The sequence below is a fragment of the Diorhabda sublineata genome, chromosome 1 (assembly GCF_026230105.1).
Source record: "Diorhabda sublineata isolate icDioSubl1.1 chromosome 1, icDioSubl1.1, whole genome shotgun sequence".
NCBI classification, from domain to species: Eukaryota; Metazoa; Arthropoda; class Insecta; order Coleoptera; family Chrysomelidae; genus Diorhabda; species Diorhabda sublineata.
Genome location: NC_079474.1, coordinates 42,808,786 through 42,828,969, shown reverse-complemented (window position 1 = coordinate 42,828,969; position 20,184 = coordinate 42,808,786). Strand labels below are relative to the sequence as shown.

At 30.8% G+C, this 20,184-nt stretch overlaps 1 protein-coding gene across 1 annotated transcript in view; it reads left to right on the top strand.

The window, feature by feature from the left end:
• The first annotated feature begins 4,326 nt into the window (after nucleotides 1-4,326).
• The window catches only part of LOC130443860 (elongation of very long chain fatty acids protein AAEL008004-like), a 32,503-nt gene continuing 16,645 nt past the window's right edge, over nucleotides 4,327-20,184 (top strand). Inside the window, exons 1-2 of the mRNA XM_056778737.1 lie at nucleotides 4,327-4,914; nucleotides 17,982-18,058. Coding sequence (XP_056634715.1) covers nucleotides 18,001-18,058 — 58 coding nt within the window. The 5' untranslated portion in view covers nucleotides 4,327-4,914; nucleotides 17,982-18,000. The remainder of the gene's footprint in view (nucleotides 4,915-17,981; nucleotides 18,059-20,184) is intronic.

Genomic DNA, 20,184 nt, shown 5'->3' with positions numbered 1-20,184 from the left:
TAGTAAATCTTTATAGACAAAAATATCCACTAAAAGTGTCAAAATTGAAAGGCTTGAAGGATTTCAACGCCAACGGTGTCTTTAATGGAACTAACGATTTCGTCTATGCTGACAATTTTTATCATAACGTGTAAAGCAACTATTAAAATATTTGGAAATTCATTGGCATTTAGTGATTTATTTTGTATGCACATAAAGGTGCTGGAATGAATATGAACCAGTCGATTTAATTTTAGTTCGATTTATAATCTCCCTGTATATAATCCTAATGTCAAAAAAATGTTACAAAATCAATTTAGGTTCTTATTCTTAATTTGTTTATAATCGACGTACAAATTATACACAATATATCTATTTAGTCAACGAATAACAATATGGATTTTTCTGTCATTAAAGTGTAATAATTATTATGAATTTTTTGTTTGTTTAGTTGAAAAATACATTATATTCTCAAAATTCTCGCATTATATAGTTTTCCAAAAATTTTAATAATTATTTTTTAGCTATTAACGAATTTGTAAGAACACGACGCTTCTAATGGTTTGACCTTGTCGAAAAGCATTTAGTCCGGGAGCCAGTTGAATTTTCAACTAGTCATTCCGTTCTACCCAATTCTGCTTGTCCTGACAGAACTCACCTTAGGAAGGTGAATGTAATGACCTTCAGCTGGCAAGTTAGCGCCGGGTCCGTTTGATCCAGGTGTAATAAACCTCCGTAAATTCAATTAATTCCGGGATGGCTCAAACTGAATAATATGGTAGATTATACTGTATATTTAACAGCTGCATGTGGGGTGACGGAAATGAATTTATTTATTAAAATACACTACGAAATACTCTTATTTCAACTTATACAACTATTGTAATAATTTTAATACACATTTTTTTCGTGTGTGCCAATACTTATGAAGTGATCTTTTGCATTAATCAGTAAAGATTATTGTTTATTTTATTATATAATTAAAATTATTTATCAGTAGCACAAAAATTATATTCAAATGCGTACAATGTAATGAAATTTTTTTTACAATTTTCTGACTACAGAAAGCGGCGCTGAAAAACTGCGTGTAGTTGACTTGGGTCTCTATACAACGTGGTACAAAATCGAAATTGTACATAGGGCAGACAATATTTGCAAGAAGTATACCTATAAACCGAGACTGCAATAGTTAATTGCTCCATGTTAAATTAGTGTCCGCTACCTGTACGACCGACCCCAATAAGCGCTTCAGGGAGCTGATCTTTAGCCGTATTTAGATAATTTACTTATTTGCTTTAGTATTGGCAGTAGGCTAAGAAATAATTATCAAGGTCAACAAATTTTCACCTTCAAAATAATTTTATAAACAATACATGACAAAAAGTAAAAATTGTATGCGCCCTATAAAAATCAGAAACGTATCTGCGAAGTTACATGTATAAATAAATTTAACGAACTATTAACTATTTAACTGAAAGTAATCGATAGTTTATAGTGTATTTAACAAAAATAAAATATTTAGCCGGTAATTCACGGGTAGAAAGTATTTCAGTTATGCGATCAACGCTGATACCAATATACCTACGTGCGGGCACTCATGTGGATCTTCAGCGTATCAGCTGAATGCCTTTTCGTCACCCTGCATGCAGCTGAAGGTTTTTTTTGTTAAATATACAGTATAATCTACCATATTATTCAGTTTGAACCATCCCGGAATGAGTTGAATTTACGGAGTTTATTACGCCTGGATCAAACGGACCCGGCGCTAACTTGCCAGCTGCTGAAGGTCATTACGTTCACTCCTAAGGTGAGTTCTGTCAGGACAAGCAGAATTGGGTGGAACGGAACGACTAGTTGAAAATTCAACTGGCTTCCGGACTAATTGAAGGTAGTGATTGTATTGTGAGTAAATATTTTCCTGCGCAACATTTTGTGATTTTATTATGAATTAATAAATTTATACAAAATTAATTGTTTCTTCATATCTGTTTAACCAATTCTTATGTAATCCTTTGACCTTGTCAAATAAATTGTTTGTTTTACAAAATCAATTCCGAATTAATCGATTTATTGAACAGTTTAGCAAAGTCTGAGATGATCTGCTTGAGAGTCTTCACTTTTGCTATGTGAAATGTGAAATTCTTATATTACTATTTAACATTATTAAGGTTTGTTACAACCTGCTGATCTAGACCGTTCTTGGAAACGTTTAAATGATATTTTCTGCGCAATATTCTGCTATGCACAGCTCTGGTAACTTGCTGCTATCAACCAAGTGTCGAAAAAAAGACCATCCAGGAAACTGTTCACAAACGATGCCTAAGTCGTTTGTAACATAATCATTCGTATAACGATAACTGCCCGGTTGGAACACGTAATCTCTATTTCTCGACGGCTTTTTGATATGATACATTTGAGATATTTCAATCTTGGACTAAGGGTTCAAAAACGTAAAATATTTGCCAAGTTTTATGAACAAAATCAAGATCTGAAGAAATCGTTTACTGTTAATAACTTTGTATGAATAGAATATCCAGAAAAACAATTTACGATGTCTTTCGGCGCGTTGAGCCAGGTATTTCTATTGAAATATTTTCAGGATCAGGCAGAAAAACAAAAATAATGCCAGAAAAGAGCAAGAAGCTTTGGTTAAAGGAGCTCATGGAAAACTGGGAGTCAGTTTGCCAAAGAGAGTCGGAGATATCAAAATCCACTTTAAAAATATGTTAGCAACATTCTAAAAGCACAGAATGTGGTTCAAAAATCAAGAAAATCGGCACCCAAATATTCTGAGAAGCCATAAATGAAACAAAAATCAAATTTAGAAGTCTCAGTGATGAGTTATTATTGTCAGAAAAGTAGGGAAGTAAATTCAGAAGTGTATTCCAAAAGACACAAAAAGTACAATTCGAAGATGTTGGTATGGTTGGCGTTATCTTCACATGGTCTTTCTTTAGTATTCCTTTGTCCTTCTGGCAATTCTGTAACCACCACAATATATAAAAAAGAGTGTGTAAGATCTAGTTTAATGCGATTCACAAAACAAAAAAATCTAAATAAGTTCAGTTTGGAGATCTGGGTGGCCAAATGAACTTTCATGTCCTGAGCACCTATCAGGGTATGTTTGATCTAAAAAATGCCGAACGAAAGAGTTAGAAATTGAACAATTGAAGTTGGAAATTACAAATAAACGATGGTACATTTAGATGAAGTGTAAATAACATACACACAAAAGTACGAAAAAAGTAAGCAGTTCTGGAATTCCATGATAACGATTAATGAGGAAGTTGAAGAATGGTAAAAAGTTTCTTTTTTATGTTAGAAATATCCAGAGAGGTCTGCGTATGACCGTGATATTGATTAATTCTATATAAAAGAGAAAATTTGAGAATGTTAGTTCTAGCAACTGGAAAGTGGAATAAAGAGTGAGACCGGATGGCAACTCTAGGAGTTTGCATCCTTAAGAGACCTAGTAATTCAATATTAAGGAATATCAAGGAAGAACACATATGCCTAGTCACTAGATGGTTTAAGTTAAAGCCTATTAGCTTAGTTTCATATAAGAGAAGCATTTTCTAGTTTTGGAATTCGGTAAACTGTCTAGAGTTTCTCAGTACGAAACCAAGATTTCTAAAGGCTCCACCAGGATAATATTAATAAGCTCAACAAAATTTAATTTACTATCAAATGTAACACCACGATCTTGAATTAAAATGAGAGGAATTAAGTTTTCAATGTTCGATATGGAATGATATAGCTTCAGATCATCTGCATGAAGGAGAACATTAGAATGGAATATGGAATAATGTACGGGGTAACCATCATGTTGTGAGAATATGTCACGACGAATAGCTAACGGTATGTATTCTAAAAGAAGTGGCAATGTGGTTCTCAAAAAATCAAAATATCTTTTTCCATTAACATACCTAACATAGTTATTCGTCGTGGCATAATAAAGCCACCATAGTAATCGCTTTTGTGCGGAAAAGAGATGGAGTTATCATGGAGGAAGTCTAAAGTCAAATATCTTGGAATAAATATGCAGAAATTGCATAAACTGGACCTACGTCATGATAGTGAAACCTATAACCTGGAAATGCTTGCAATCATCGATTTATCGTTGGTATGAGCTTATTGCTAACAAAGAGCAAAATTAATAAAAAATATATTTTTTCTTATGACTATACTTAGTATTTATTAGCATTTATCTGTGGTATACAATTTCCGGTACGTGATGGTAGGCTATAAAGAACAAAAAATAGATTACCATCATCAATAAACAATATATGAACGTGAGGTATCAATCGTTATATTTTCATATAAATTTCCACGATTGTTTAGATCAATGGCCCACTAAACACTATACTATCTCATCGTATCATTTGGACGAATTTGTATACAAAGAAGCAAGACAGATTTTTGAATTTTTGTATTTTTGTCGAAAAACCGAGATATTCATCCCCCAATTTATCTGTAAATATCTATTATTTCCTCATATAGTAATTTGTAGTATTGCTATTTCCTTTTAATCTTTTTAATCAATTCCTATTTTTTAGTTCCTTTTATAATTCATCTAGCAATGATTTCTAGGCATTTGACGTCCTCAAAATATTTTTATTTCACACAAATAACGTTTACAAATTTTCCAATTTTAAATTTGACTATAATTGCTCCCTACCAATTACTCCCCATTTTCGTTGCATTATCTCTCATCAATTAACTTTCAGTTTTGTTTTTAAGTCAAGTTTAAGTTAATTCAGTATACGCGCTTTCATATTGATGGTGGGTACTACTTCTACTGGATGTTGTTGACATTCTAGTAAAATTGATATTGGACAAAATTTTTCTGTATTATTGGTATTTGAGAAGTGATTTTTGTTTACTAGGCTTCAATTTTATATAGTGAATAGTTAGTGAAATTTTGTTGTAGTCAAGGTAGGTCAATAATTTATGAGTTTTATGACGAAAATATGATATATTTAAATTCTATTATTAATAATCCTTTAATAGGTCACTTCGACAGAACAATATTCATAGTTTTACCTTGAATTTGAAGGTAAATAAACAGCAATAAATAAAAATTTACTAAAAAGGATTTAAAAAATTTAAATAAAAATCATTAACTGATCTGAAAAGTGAATGATTATGTAGTCGATGACATTAATAACTGTGATTACTGCAGTAGTTTCTGGATAAGAATCCTCAATAATAAAATAAACTATCTGTTGTGATGAGAATACGTAACTAATCAAAAAAATTGTAACATCACAACCAAATAGTGATTTATATGCAAGGACAATAAACTATCTATCATAGATGAACCCGCACAATTATATGGAGGCAATTTAACAAACGAGATAATGGAACATCAAGGTGAATATTGAAACTTTCTTCGGTCTCTAGATACCTTGATGAAAATAAGCACATATCCATTCCCCTCGTCTTCGTCCCATTCTTCGTACTCTAGACGCGATCAAATTTTTTATAACTTAGAACTAAATGTATTCCAATTTGGAGTATAACAACCTTCTATTTAATTATAAATTAAATAAATCTCTAAGGTGAATATTTACCGAACAGTTTGAATAATTATAGAGATTAATTTCTTTTGTACAAGAGAATGTTTTGATTTTGTATACTTGAACTTGATTTGAGTGCTAAAGTAGCAAAATTTATTCTTTGATCGTTTTAAATGCACTTGGATACATTTATTTGGTTGAGTGTAGAATCTTCAATGTATCCTTCGCGGAAAATTGAGTATTTTCATCTTATAGAATTTTTGCACTGGAATTAACGAGTTTTACGATAAAAATAATGATTGGCAGATTATAGTTCGTTTGGAAATTTTTATTATTTTGTGATCCATTTAGAGATTCTCGCAAAATATATATCTTCAAATTGATGAATTATTGGATCATTTTTAAAACAATCATTGTGTCCTTCAATAAATTTGTCATAACTAATCGATGGTCCTTAATACTTTTTTTTCCTATGATGCAACTATATCTGCGGTAATGCTTACCAATGATGAGTCCCGTAGCTCAACTCTAAGGGGTCGCTTTTATTTTAGTTTCCCGTTTGATTAATATGAGAAAATTTGCTTTTTTACTAAAATTGTATTTACACATAGCTCACGCAATTTTCTACAAAAAAACCATTTTATATTCTTAAGTTAAGTCATCGAACGTATGAAAAACTCATACAATAATGTATGATTTCCAAGTCATAAACAATTTCTGAATTGTACCAAAAAAATAAATTGATAACGCATTGAATCAGAATATTTCGTTTTCTAAAAGTAATTGAATTAACAATAAACTAATTACTACAATAAACATTAATTTTATTTTTTTGTTGGAAAATATCATGAGTGCTGCCACCAATACTACGTACTGAAAAACATTTTTTAAATTTATTATTCATAAAAATATAAAACTGACTATTAATTTGGGAAAAAATTTTAAGAAATTATGCAAAAAAATATTATAAGTATTCCTCCAAATTTCAGAATTTACTAATTTTTTAATTACTGTAACTAGTCTCAACTTTAAGAATATAAAATAATTTTTTGTGGAAAATTGCGAGAACTACGTGCAAATTCAATTTTAGTAAAAAATGTAACTAAAATAAAAATACCCACCCCTTAGAGTTGAGCTACAGGGTTCATCTTTGCTGAGTTTTTTAAGCGCCCTACGTGAGTTCTTAGTTTTATTATTTGGAAAAAAACATCGTTTATATTAAATTTGATGACACAACATAAACGATCGAATAGTTTGTGGTCAAATGGAAAACTTGCGTTAAAAATATAAAAAGTATTCATCAAGATTTGGGATTACTAATTCAAAAGAAAAATTGAGACAGATCCTAGATGCTGTATTATCTATCAACAAAATGTCTTTCTTGTTGTGCATTCTACGAAACACGTAATCGCGTCAAATCGTTAGCCTAATTATTGACAGTTACCAAAATAATGAAAAAAAAATATTTTGTTACATGAAAAAGTACTAGTGATTCATAGGAAAAAAAATATTGTTTCTATAGATGTTGCTGGAAAAGTACGATAATAAATCTTGGATATTGGTAAAATTTTGAGTTAATGGCTCATATATTGTTGGTTTAATATGATTGGCATTTATAAAGGAATGGAAGGCAAAGCTGCGGGAAGAAATGAAATGTCTACCTTTTATTTGATAAAATAAACAGATTTATGCCCATCAATGCCAGACTACCATTCCAAATATTTGTGTTCACACTTACCACTATATATTCTATATGATGATATAAAAATATAGGCGTAAGGAGAAGCTACTTTTGAAACAAGTGATGCCGAATTTGATTGTGACATTGAAGAATCTTCCCATAGTAACTGACTGAGGATTTTGGTAACACCATTAAAATATCACTGGAATAGTAACAAAAGTTTTCTAGTGATAAGTGCATAGAAAGTATCGTTTCATGCTTGATAAAATTATGGAATGATTGTATTGGACTTGGGTTATAGAAGTTATTGTTGAATACGAATTTCACACAGTTAAATTATAAAATACTATACTCAAATCACTTAATATTGATGCCTTTTTGTGTAAGGCTTATTAGAATTGGGTCATTGCATGTGTCTTGTGTTGAACTTCCTGCTGTTCCTCGTTTATCCCTTTCCAACTTCATTTCTTTTATTCATTTCCTCTTTTTTTATTTTTGTGCATTCTCTCATGAAGTGCCCAAATTATCATGGCTGTCTTTCTCTGGTTTTGTTTTGAGTTTTATGTTTAAATTTTATTTAATAATTTCTCTCCTATCCTTTATTTTGTCATATCTATTTTGGATAGAAATGTTATTTCTATTTTGCTTTTTTTTGTTTAAGTTATGTCTACCTGATGTATATGTCAATAAGAATATGGATAACGATATAATATATTTCTGTTCTTATTTGTTTTTAGGTAGAAACTGTATTTTAATTGCCTTGAATAATCTTCCTGTTGCTCTAGTCCCCTCATTTACCTCTTGTTCCAATTGTCCATCTTGTAAAAGTGTCGCGCCAAGGTATTTAAACCCTTGAAGTTGTTCTATTTTTGATACATCTTTTGCGTCTTCCAGTTTCGCCTTATCATCTTAGTCTCGTACTAAGTTGGAGTTTCTGGAACCGTTGGCGGATAGACTGCTTACACCACCACTACATCAACACTTACAATTACACTGTCTGACGCGCGTTTCGAAAACCAAGTTATCGTCTTCAGAGACTTTTAGTTTACCTTCAGTCTCTGAAGACGTTAAATTGGTTATCGAAACGAGCGTAAGTGTTGGTTTAGTGGTGGTGTATTCAGTATGTCTTAGTCTTGTGTTGGCGTATTTTCATATTTTTTATCTATAAACTGTGATTTTATATATTTAAGTTCAAGTTTTCTCATTTCGTTATATTGTTATAATGTCATCTGCATAAAGTAATTTTGGAGTTTTTAATTTTTATTTTCGACTTTATACTAATTTTTCTTGTTGTTTTTTCTGTTTATTCATCTAACACGATGGTAAATAAGAATGGGATTAGTGTACATCTTTATCTACTCCTTTGATGGTTTTCGCCTAGCTCTGACACATTTTTTTATGAGGCTCTCTGGTTATTAATTCTATTCCTTTGACTTCCAGGGATTTTTATATGTCATTCCTATTTACTCTGTCGAATGCTTTCTCAAAATCTATAAAACACAGGTTGCCCTTTCCGTCTTCTATTGCCTTTTAAGCTATTTGTTCACTCTTTGTAGGGAACTTCTATCGAAAATATTGAGTAATAATAATATTAATGAAATAATGAATGAATCAATAATGATTACATAACTGTAATAATAATTGAAGATTAAAGTTTAGTTAAATATTGAAATCATACCATGTTGATTGTAATAACTGTGAACCTCTTTAAATTTCCCTCTGTGGGAAAGTTCTGTTAGCACGCACCTGTTAATTTACTAAAACTATTACAAACAATCTAATCTTACCTTCTAGGTATAAAAAAACGACCTTGCAAATACTAGTAGATTGCAAAAGTAGAATATGTTGTATGAATATGATAAAATGTGAAAACTTTCTATATATTTGCTCTAAATATATTACTATGTTCAGTTAATAAATATACTACAATACAAATATTGATCACTTAGGAAGATTCAGTTAATTCCACTTAATATAATCTTCGCATTTAATTATAATAATTATTTGAATATTCAAATATAGATTTTGATGGACACACCATGGACGGCATACTGTAAGAAAAGAAGGTCCCCAACTTAACGGAATTAAATATAAGCTATTGAAGATTGGTTATAACCAAATACCTTGAAATCTTAATTTTAAATGTTCCTACGGCAACAAAACCATGAATATTAAAAAAATAGATAAAATAACTAACATACGTAGGAATCAATTAAAGATCAGTGGAGGGTAATGGTAGCATTAGATTGAGCTGTTTTAAGTCGAATCCAAAATATAAATAAGACCGGGGAGTTAAACGAAACGAAGCTATGGGTCTTGAATAGAAAGGAAGAATTTCCATTAGACAGATGTACGATGTACGAAATTTGATTTCTTGTTTCACTCCCCTTTGAACGACAGATACAATCTCAATTTTTTTTTTCAAATAGATAGTAGAGACTTGTGATATATCGTGTTGAAAGTGTTTTCGGGGTATTCCGGGACTTGGTGCAAAAAATCCACGGCCCTTGTCATCCTTGATTCATCGAGTACCATTTGGCTTTAATTTATTTCGGTGAACAATTTTCGTATTCTCTGTAGCAATTTCAACAAAAAAACATTGTCTATTTCGTACCATTCGTTTTTCAGAATCATCCAAAGATGTGAAGAAAAAATAGAGCACACTGTTTCCTGACTTCCCTGCCCAATTTAACCCACAACAACTCAATCGAGTTAAGTTCCGATCCTCTCAACTACTTTTTGCGTAGCTTCGAGGAATGATTAGAATCGTTGTCATTCTAGAAGATACATTTTCTGTTGATCAGAACCTAGTACATTTTTCATTTCCAATTTTTTATAGCATTATTTCTTCAAAATCTCTTCACCAGGTCTCCAGTCACGCTTCCTCTAACACATCACCGAGCCTGCCTGTTTTAAAGTCGACATCACACTTGGATATAAGATCTGTTCTTGTTTTGCCCTGCGCAAAAACACCCTTATTATAGACCAAAAAACCTCAAAATTTTACTTATGACTCCATAGAACTATTTATCACTCTTCATTCGTCCAATTTTTATGCTCTTTAGCCTATACCAGCCTCTTAATTTTATTCTGCATCCCTTCCAAAAAAGCCGGCTTCTCTCAATCTCCTTTCCACTATAGAAGTACTCAAAAGCAAGTTCCTAGATTCATTGATCTTAGCTCCTATTTCTGGGCCCGTGAGTCGTCGATCACCTTTACTGATCAATGCAATACGTTCATCTTCAACGGTTGTGGGTTTTCGAGGCCGCCCTTAAAGTTTTTTATCGCTAGACTGTCCAGACTTGCGATTTATGCATGAGTTTCAATCAATAGTTGCTTGGTTTTACCTATTTGAAAACTTACAAACTAAAAACATGCGCTCGTATAAAGTTAATAAATAACGGAGATTATTATTTTTGGTTTGTAAGATCTTCGCTCAACAATATGAAAGAAAATTGTGTTGAAGTTTATGATTTTGAAATTAATTGAATGGATTATGGGATGGGTAAAAACTTTTGACCGGTAGTGTAATATATGATAAATTTAGCTTCACATCGTTGAAAATGATGTGTTTTTAAAAAAAGATGTTCAGTATATCCTTCCTGCGCCTTAAGGCGTTAGCCGAATTTTAGATAATCTACAACCTAAGTTCTACTTCACATTCCAATTGACTTTAATGACGATTATATAATTCATTCATAGGTGAATAATTCATTTATAGGTGAACAACAAGATAAAAAACAAAATATGAATTTATTATAATAAGATAAAAAATTCAAAAACGAATTTTGCATTTATAATAAACTGAATCAAATTTTTTATCAAATAATTTATATGGTAATATTTTGATATTCAACAAAATGTAATTATTTTTAACACTTTCGTCACATCTAATAAAAATATGATTGAATTGAATTAAAAAAAAAAAATTACTAATTATACAAACAGCAAATAAAACATTTTTATTACAACACATATTACAAAATGTTTCACGAAACCTTTCACATATTATTTTGGAATGTTTCCCACATAAAAACGCAGAACACTTTTCAAATGTTTTTGTAAGAGAAGGTAGATAGGAGCAAAACCAAAGACTCTACTAATAGGAATTCTATCCAGGCAAAGTCGCCTCTACAAACACCTGAAGACGCTAGTGTGAAGCACTAAGGAGCTCCAAAGCACTACACTATGGAGCGCTTGAAATAGAAAACATTCTGGACTTTTTAAAAGGAGTGTAATTAATGGATCAGCTGTAAACACTAGGTTCCAAAGTAATGCAACAGGAAAGGGGGACACAAAAAATATTTGGGGTCACAGTGTATACTAGACCTCAAATCTATAATAGATATATACAAATGTTTTTTTAATGTTCGATTTCTTGATTAGCGTTGTTCACAAAAACCTCTTAGCTGCTTTATCTTGGGCACTTCAAGACGTCTTCAACAGCTCTTTTCGTCTACCGAAAAACGTTCATGTCAATGGGAAGATGTTTTTACATCTGAACTTGCATACAAATGTTTCTTTATTCAAGTTTTATCCAGATTTTGAGAAAGGTACTACTTAGATCAGGAGCTTTTAATGGTAAACAATTACTAGCTTCTAATACACGTTCTACTAATACGTTTAGTTTTAAAAAAAATTGAGGCTACAAACTATTAAAAATTTTTAATCATAATTGCATTTTAATTAAATTCATAGTAGTTGTGTCATCTACTTATGAGCGAATGTTATATACCCGTGTAATAATTTCTTATGAATACTGCCCTTGTTTAGTAATGCACTCATCAAAACGTTGACTCTATGAATAGAAAACTTCTTTCAGTAAATGATTCATCTAATCCGTTTCGTGACTTGTTAAACCTCAGTAATAGTAACAAAACGTTCCCCTTGCAAAACATACTTCATATTCAGAAGAAGTCGAAAGCTGTGGGGTACTAAATCTGCTGAGGTTAAATGAGTGAGGTTTGTCGTCGAACGACGTAATTGCTCCTCATCCTTTCACTCGTTTATATATATATTTTTAACTGTCCATCAAATTAATATCTTTCGATTTGGGGTAAGGAAATATTAACGTAAACACAACACGATAATTAGTGAATATTGTATCTCTTTTTCTTCTTCTCCAGGTGTCATCACCATTCAAAGGTTGGCGAAAATTGCGGTCCTGAGTGGTGCGAATTATAAATCATACCAGTCCAATCGCGTATGATTTTTAACCATGAATATTGTCAGTAACCAGGTCCACGCTTTCCTTTGATTTTTCCTTCTATTCTTAATTTCAGTATATCATACTTGTTGTTACGGAAATATGGCCCAAATAAGCGGTCTTTCTTCTCTTTATTGTTATAAGTAACTCTCTTTCTTTTTCCATACGTCTAAGCACGTCATCGTTAGGTATATGTTGAGTTCATGATATTTTTAGTAGTCTACAGAAGATCCACATTTCAAAAGCCTCGAGTCTGTTCATGGTATCCACTTCTAAAGTCCATGAATCTCTTACAACCAGCTTATAGTGAATGAACAACGAATAGAAATAGTAATTAGGCCGATAAATGGGATCATTTAGTGGAAGTAAATATTCTTATCGAGAAGGTTAGAACATCAATCAGCAAGATGATCGCGGTCTCTCATAGTAGTGTGAGGAGTCGAATCATTTACGTTGACTAAAGCGTCGATGAAGAAACTGGAAATTTTTTAGATATGATGTTATAGGAGGACGATTAAAAAAAAGATTGATAAGGTTATCAAATCCAAAATACTACAAATACTCAACAATACAACATGTGGTCAATCATAATATCAAAAACATAAAACTCAACTATTTGAGTCACTTAATAAGGAATGCAAATCGATATAGCTATATACTGCAGCTGATTCTTCAAAGAAAACATGTGGTCATAAAGAAACCAACATGGAGAGGAAAATCGTGATTCCAAAACATCAGAAAATGGTTTGTTTTAACTACCACATTCCGGGAAGCAGTCCGCTAGAATAACAGTGCTGTATGCCAACATCCGGATGAGATAGGCTGTGTTATAGGAAGGAAAACTCATACAACAATTATTATATTATCACCGTATTTTAACATTTCGTGGGTTTCTTTCGCATTTTTTTCTAATTTAAAACAACTCTCATTGGAATATTCCAAACATTCCCATTGCTTTTCGAAACACATGAGACTGTTAGACATAAATAGTACAGATGCAGCTTGAGTTGATGAAATCTCGTAGTTTCTATGGGCTGTATTGAATACAAACATTAAATATATATATATATATATATATATATATATATATAAACGGTTTCTTATTGGGAACGTGGCTATGAAACACCAAAGTGCACTAACTTTAATATATTCTCCGAGCTTTCGGATACTTACGTATTCATCGTCTAGGACTGCAACTATGGTCAAATACAATATAAGAAATATTTCTTATATTTTATTTGACCATAATTTCAGTCCTAGACTAAGAATACATAAGTATACATATATATATATATATATATATATATATATATATATATATATATATATATATATATTCATAAAATTTTACTTTATAATTATGCTGCAGCATTGCTCAATAAAACGCAAACAATTTATTGTTCTCAAATCAAAATGGCGTAATTGCGACATGTAGTTTCGAACGATGTATTTTGTAAAAAATATTGAAGATAATATTAATTCCAAGGGTATTAATATTTAGAAATTCAGTACTCCATAGGATAATTTAAATGTTCGTGCACTGCAATTTGCTATATCAATAATTTCCATACGAGTGTTTGCTTTGTTGTCGACATTGACGCATATCTAAACGAGATACCCACTTTTGGTGCATGAAAGTTGAAGCAACTGTTCAATATTTATTATTCTATTACAAAATATTATACTGATCTTCAAAATAAATGCTGAACTAGACAAGATGAGCTATATGGTCAGGAAAAATGTTTATGCTTTCATTATAACTGCATGTATAAAACAGAAATTTGTTTTCTTCTGAGCAGGCATAAGAGGCAATTCCGAGAATATAATGAGTATTTTAGAACATGTTCGTTCAACGTATAATTCCAGGTATATGTTTAGTTAATTACCGTAATTGGATTAGATTAATTAGATCGTGAACGTACATATATATGTTTCTTTTTTTTGTTAGTCGCATTTTGTTATGGTAAAAAAGGGTATTTTTTCTGATTAAATTTGTATCAAGTTTTGCTTGAGTTTTGATAAATCATGCAAAGCTTGATATATCTTGAGTCTGCTAACATAATCAAAGGCTCAGGCTGCTGTTTTTTTAAAAAAAGGCTTGGACAGACACTTTATTTAGTTATTTGTTTGTTTGTTTCTTACTACTTCACAAGCTTTTGTCTAGAAATTGTAATTGTGACATTAAAGAATTTCTATCTGCCTCTCTCTTTCTCTTCGTAAATCAAAAAGTTCGAGTTAGTTGGAAAGATCGCGGAAAGATAAAAAACTATCAACTTTTTCGTGAATCCGCTTTCCAACATTTTGTTCCCAGTTACTAGAAGACAGTTAATTAGAAATGCTTCGATCGGTTCGAAAGTAACATTGATCCTACAATTTCCGATATATGTTACCTATCATTCACAATAAACTGAAAAAATAAGAAAAGTTTATAGAAAAATAGAAATGGCCGAAGACTGAAATGCAATTAGCAACAGGGAAAAGAGAATGTTTGTTACATATTTCAAGAAAACATATATTATTATTGATAAGATTTTGAATTAAAATAGACAATTTCCAAACTAGCTTCTCGATTAAAATTTTCATGTTTGTATATTTGTGACATTTTAAATTAAATTTATTTTGATTTAGAAATGAACTAATCTCTCACAAAGTGTCAGTAATACCTTTTGCGTTTATAATCACCTTAAGCATTAAAGAATATTTAAAAAGTCCTCATATTAAAATTATTTATAATAAAAAATCGATTGAGAATTCAGATACAATGTCTTGTTACCTTATTTGCAGAATAATAAGAAATTCCTCGATAATCAAATAGAGAAAGAAGAAAAGAAGCACTAAGAACAGTAGATACTAATGGAAAGATGAAAACCAAACCGTAGTTCACTAACCAAGTTAAGGAATTGGTAACAAAGAAGAAGGAAGCATATAAATACAGTCATATTCGAATATAAGACTAGTATAAAAGGTACAAAATTGTCATATATCGACAACTAAAGTTGAAATTCTGAGAAATACACGGAGAACCATCAGAAAAATGATATGAGAGCTGGAGCTCACAGTTTCAGAAAGACCTCAGGGTAGTAAATAAGAAAATGTGGAACTGAAAAGTAAATAGAGAATTAAGTCACTCAACAGATATAGTACTAAAAATATGATTAAATAAAGAATGTGGATATTACGAGGAAGTTAAACTAAACTAGAGAATATTTAAAAAAATGTGTCTGTCATAGCTACATGATTTTATGCCATACCTAAGACAACCATTAACAACCAAAGCATAAAGAAGTGCATTTAAGGTTCCATCAGTAAATATAGTGAAGTAACGAGTAGAAATTCATCTAAGCAGCTATAAAAAATATTCAAAATTTGATAATCGATGTCGGAAGGTAAGAAAATAACAAAGAAAATGTATCATATAGAGGTGGAAATGCAGTTTTTATAAAAATAACGAAAATGAGTTTTTTCAAGGAAGTGTTCTACCTATTTAACTAGTTAAAATAGAATAAAAAGAAAAAAACAGACATTTCTTTAGAAAAATTCCACATCTCGCAGTGCTTAGCATGACCACAGCATCTGACGAGCAAGAGTGGGAAGCCTCATGGTCACAGAGATGATCTTGTAATTTGTGTAAAGAGTGGAACGTCTATAAACAAGTACCTACGTAAGCTATGTTGAAAACACGCAAAAGGAAAATAAGAAATAATTCTTATTTCTCCGCAAATTTGAAAAAGGTCATTATATTGCGGTGATTGGGGACATTTGAAATAGTTCTATTCACAAAACTTTTTTCAGTTTACAACAATTCATGCCTATGAGGAAATGTCACATTTGCAGTTATTTGGCATGAAGGCATCATTGGAAGAGATCAAGAAGACATCATAAGTGCTTTTTAAGCTTCAACTGATTCGAATAATTTCGGTCGATAATTTTAGAAGACAATAATATGGTGCCTCGTTATCATTCCAATGAATACTAAAAAAAATTTTATTCACTATGTTGATCAAAGACATACATATAAGTCTATCGACAGCTCCCATCATCAGGTGGAGCAATCAATGGAAAAATAAGGAAAAAGTATGACTTTCCAGTCTTTGTAGATGCGGTAGCACAAGAAAATGAAAGTGTGGCCGATACAAACATGGAATTTCAAGATGTGACTCAACAGAAATTGACATTGTACAGATAATGACTCGACGAGGTTCTATAGACCTCGTTGATTTCCATTATAGAAACGAGAAAATCTTTTTGAAAACTTTGCGGTTATATTAGTAAACAGAAAAGAATTTTGACATAAGATTCGATCCCCAAATGAATGAAACAAATTTAGATACTCAAAATTCTTTTGGTTGTTGTAATGAATAGAATCGTGTACTTGTTTATTATACAATTATTTTGTATTAAATTTTATATAAGATGAATATTGCAATATACTTGGTAATAACACAGTTTCAATATTTTTAAACAACCTACGACGGATTTTAAATTTGATGCTTAGGAAAAGTGTAAAATCTCATATAACACATTTCAGGTTATTCTTAATTTCTCAAGTTACTATCCTTTATTCATTCAACCACAGGGGAGTTTGACATGAAAAACTTATTAGATTTCTCTAGAAAAACATCAAAGAGTTGTTGTTTTCTTGACTGTAAATACTGCCAATCACAGCAATACAAGAAAGTCCTTTATCTCATAAAAGCTGATGATGAATAACTACAATTCTTATTATTTCGAAAGGGGTTTTAGTTAAACTGAAAGTTGACGTTAGATTTGTCATTTCAAATGTATCGTTCAGTACCAATTTCAAATTTTTATAGTCAGCTGGAAATTCTTTAACATAAATTTTTCATCTGCGAAATTAACCAAATTGATTAATTTACCATTATTAATTTTTTGCCGTTTTGATCTATTTTGCGTATTATATAAGGTGTTCCAAACTTTATACTGTTGAAATAGTACTTTTTTGACCTCGTTAAGATACGAACTTTCATATTTTTGTCTTCTATTTCTTGCAGTGTATAATTAATTGATAACGCTTCCTTTCGAATACATTCTAAATCAACATTTTTATCTTTCTACCATTTTTTAAACCATAATCATATATGATATACTCGCATATAATTACCAGATAGCAGGTAAGTTATAATCGAAGATATCATCAAGAATCTTGTAGATACAATTTAAATGCAATTCTAATTATTTTGTAATATATTATTATTAATTTTCCATACATATATTTTATTTTTATTGTTATTGCCAGGTGTTACATCAAAGGCTTTCGCCAATATCCATTTTATATTAATTAATATTTCTACTACAATTGATTTCATATCAATTTCTAAAGAATGAATTTTTACATCATAATATTCGATATTTGGAATTCTTAAGGAATGCTGTAGGATTTTATTATTTGATTCAAAGGGTATGTTGCACAGAAATTTTTGAATGAATATGTTAAATAGATTTAGGATGGATTTAATTAAAAAGAAAAACAAATACGTTCATAGCTGTTTGTTCGACTCTTTTCAAACTGGTGTTTTAGGAGAATTATTTCCACAATTATTTAATCACTATGTTATTACATATTCCTTTGTTTCAGTTTTTGAAATCCAGTCAGAATGTTGGGAATATTCAATTTTATGGAAGGATATAACCATTTTATGAAAATACATTCAGGTGAGTTATTATATTTCTATGTATTATGTAAACAAAAAAAAGTTTTGGGTTTTGGTATCGTCAGTAGCTACTTCAACAATGCAACTTTACATCGGTGTATAACTACCGAATAATATGCATAGTCCATGATACAAACTAGTCCTTGTAACGGAAATAAAAAGGTTTAAAGAAGTAGAGTCCCAACAGATACAATGTGATGACATGACAAGTTTTTAACTATGGAATCCTGATCTCTGAAATTTTATCTTTCCCTTAGGGATGTCGTTAAACCATTACACCTATCACAAAACTAGTATTTTCCATCAAAATCACGAAATTATTCAGTCATAGAAATATTAGTGCAGGATGTTGAGAAGGAAGAAACAACGTTAAGAACGTGAATCTAATAAAATAACTTTGTAACGTAACTTGGAAAAAAATGTCTGCTTGTAAAATGGAATTATGGAATAAACCAAGGAAGATAAAAAAGCGAAGCGTGTTCTTTCCCTCTTTTTTTCCATCGGAAAGTTTTGAGAGAAAAAAACTCATTTTAATAATTGCGTTTCGACAACTCATTATCAAATCGTTTTGTTCCAATGAATTAAGAAAAGTTTTTAAATGCCAAACTCAACCATTATAATAACATGTTAAATCAAAGACATCCTTTTCGTTGCTTATATTGCGTCATCTTCTATTTCTGTCATTTTTTCATATGTTCTTTGATTTCCAAACAGTGGATATGTCTAAACGAGTGAAATTATTTCTATTGAACTTAATAATACAGGATGGCAATATCGAGGCATTACCTAATATCTTTTATGTTTAAATGCAGTTAAATTAGATTTGGAAATAGATATTTATATATATAATTCTAAAACGCAAACGCTGTCAGCAGCTTGAACTAATTATATATTATTATTATTGCATCTTTTAGAATGAAAAGGGATTTTCGAAACAGAGTGTACATTATCATTTGTCAGTTCATTGTATATTTCGACGTCATATAAAAGATAGTTTAAGGTTATTGTGATGCAGAAAATGAACTAGTTAGAGGTGGCACACGCATAAACATATACATAGTACTGAATGGACTTCACCAGGAGAAGAAACAAAAAAAAATAGATCTCATACTCATAGTAAGAATGTGGAAGAACATACTAAAAAGTGACAAGAAAGAAATTAGAAACGTGTAATGAAATACAAGTATGTGTGACAAATCACGATGTATTCATATTCAGGGAAAATGCAGCGCACAAAAATTGGGTTACAAAAACAAGAAAGACCAACCGTAGATAACTGCAGAAACGAAATTCAACATACCAATTACTAACATACGATATATTCCAAAACAATGATTTACTAGAAAAATTTATCATAAAAAATAAAGAAGCGATAAGACAAGCAACTATTCACGAAAATAGCTCAAAAAGCAGAAGCTGCGAAAGCCCCCGAAAAAGTCCGAAAAGTCGACGAAAATCTGCCGCGTAGAATAAACTTAAAAGACAAATCAGAAAAGGAATATTCGAGTCATAAATATATAAAACAAAGATGACGAAGTTTTTTTGAGTTATATAAACTAACGAAAATTAACAAAAAAACACTAAATATCATGGAAGAAGCAATTACGATGCAAGAAATAACTCTTATAATAAATTATCTAAAAAAAAAAAAGAACAGAAGTCAAATACAGCAGAACTTTTAACTTCATTTACTCCTCTATAAAATCTAGAATGATTAGAGACTCCCAAAAGACAAAGAAACAATGATCAAACTACCAATGATCTGATTGTGAAAATTGATCACGTAACTGAACAAGGCGAGTAAGATCTTGGCTAGAGTTATCCTGGAATGAATAAGAAAACCACTAAACGACAAACTATACAAATCCAAGCTGGATTCAGAAGTGGCAACTCTTGCATTCACCATATTGCGTTAGTGCAAATAATACTGGAGCAAACAAAGCAACAAAATGAAATTTAATCTTTCAAAAAGCACATGACTCGATAAACAGAAAAGTAATGTACAAAAAATATCTTGAAATCAGATAAGTACACCAAAATAATAAGTACAACTTTTTTCATAACAATTACACAGCCAGGATACAGCACGTAGGACAATTATCTCAGAAAATCAAAATCGACAAGAGA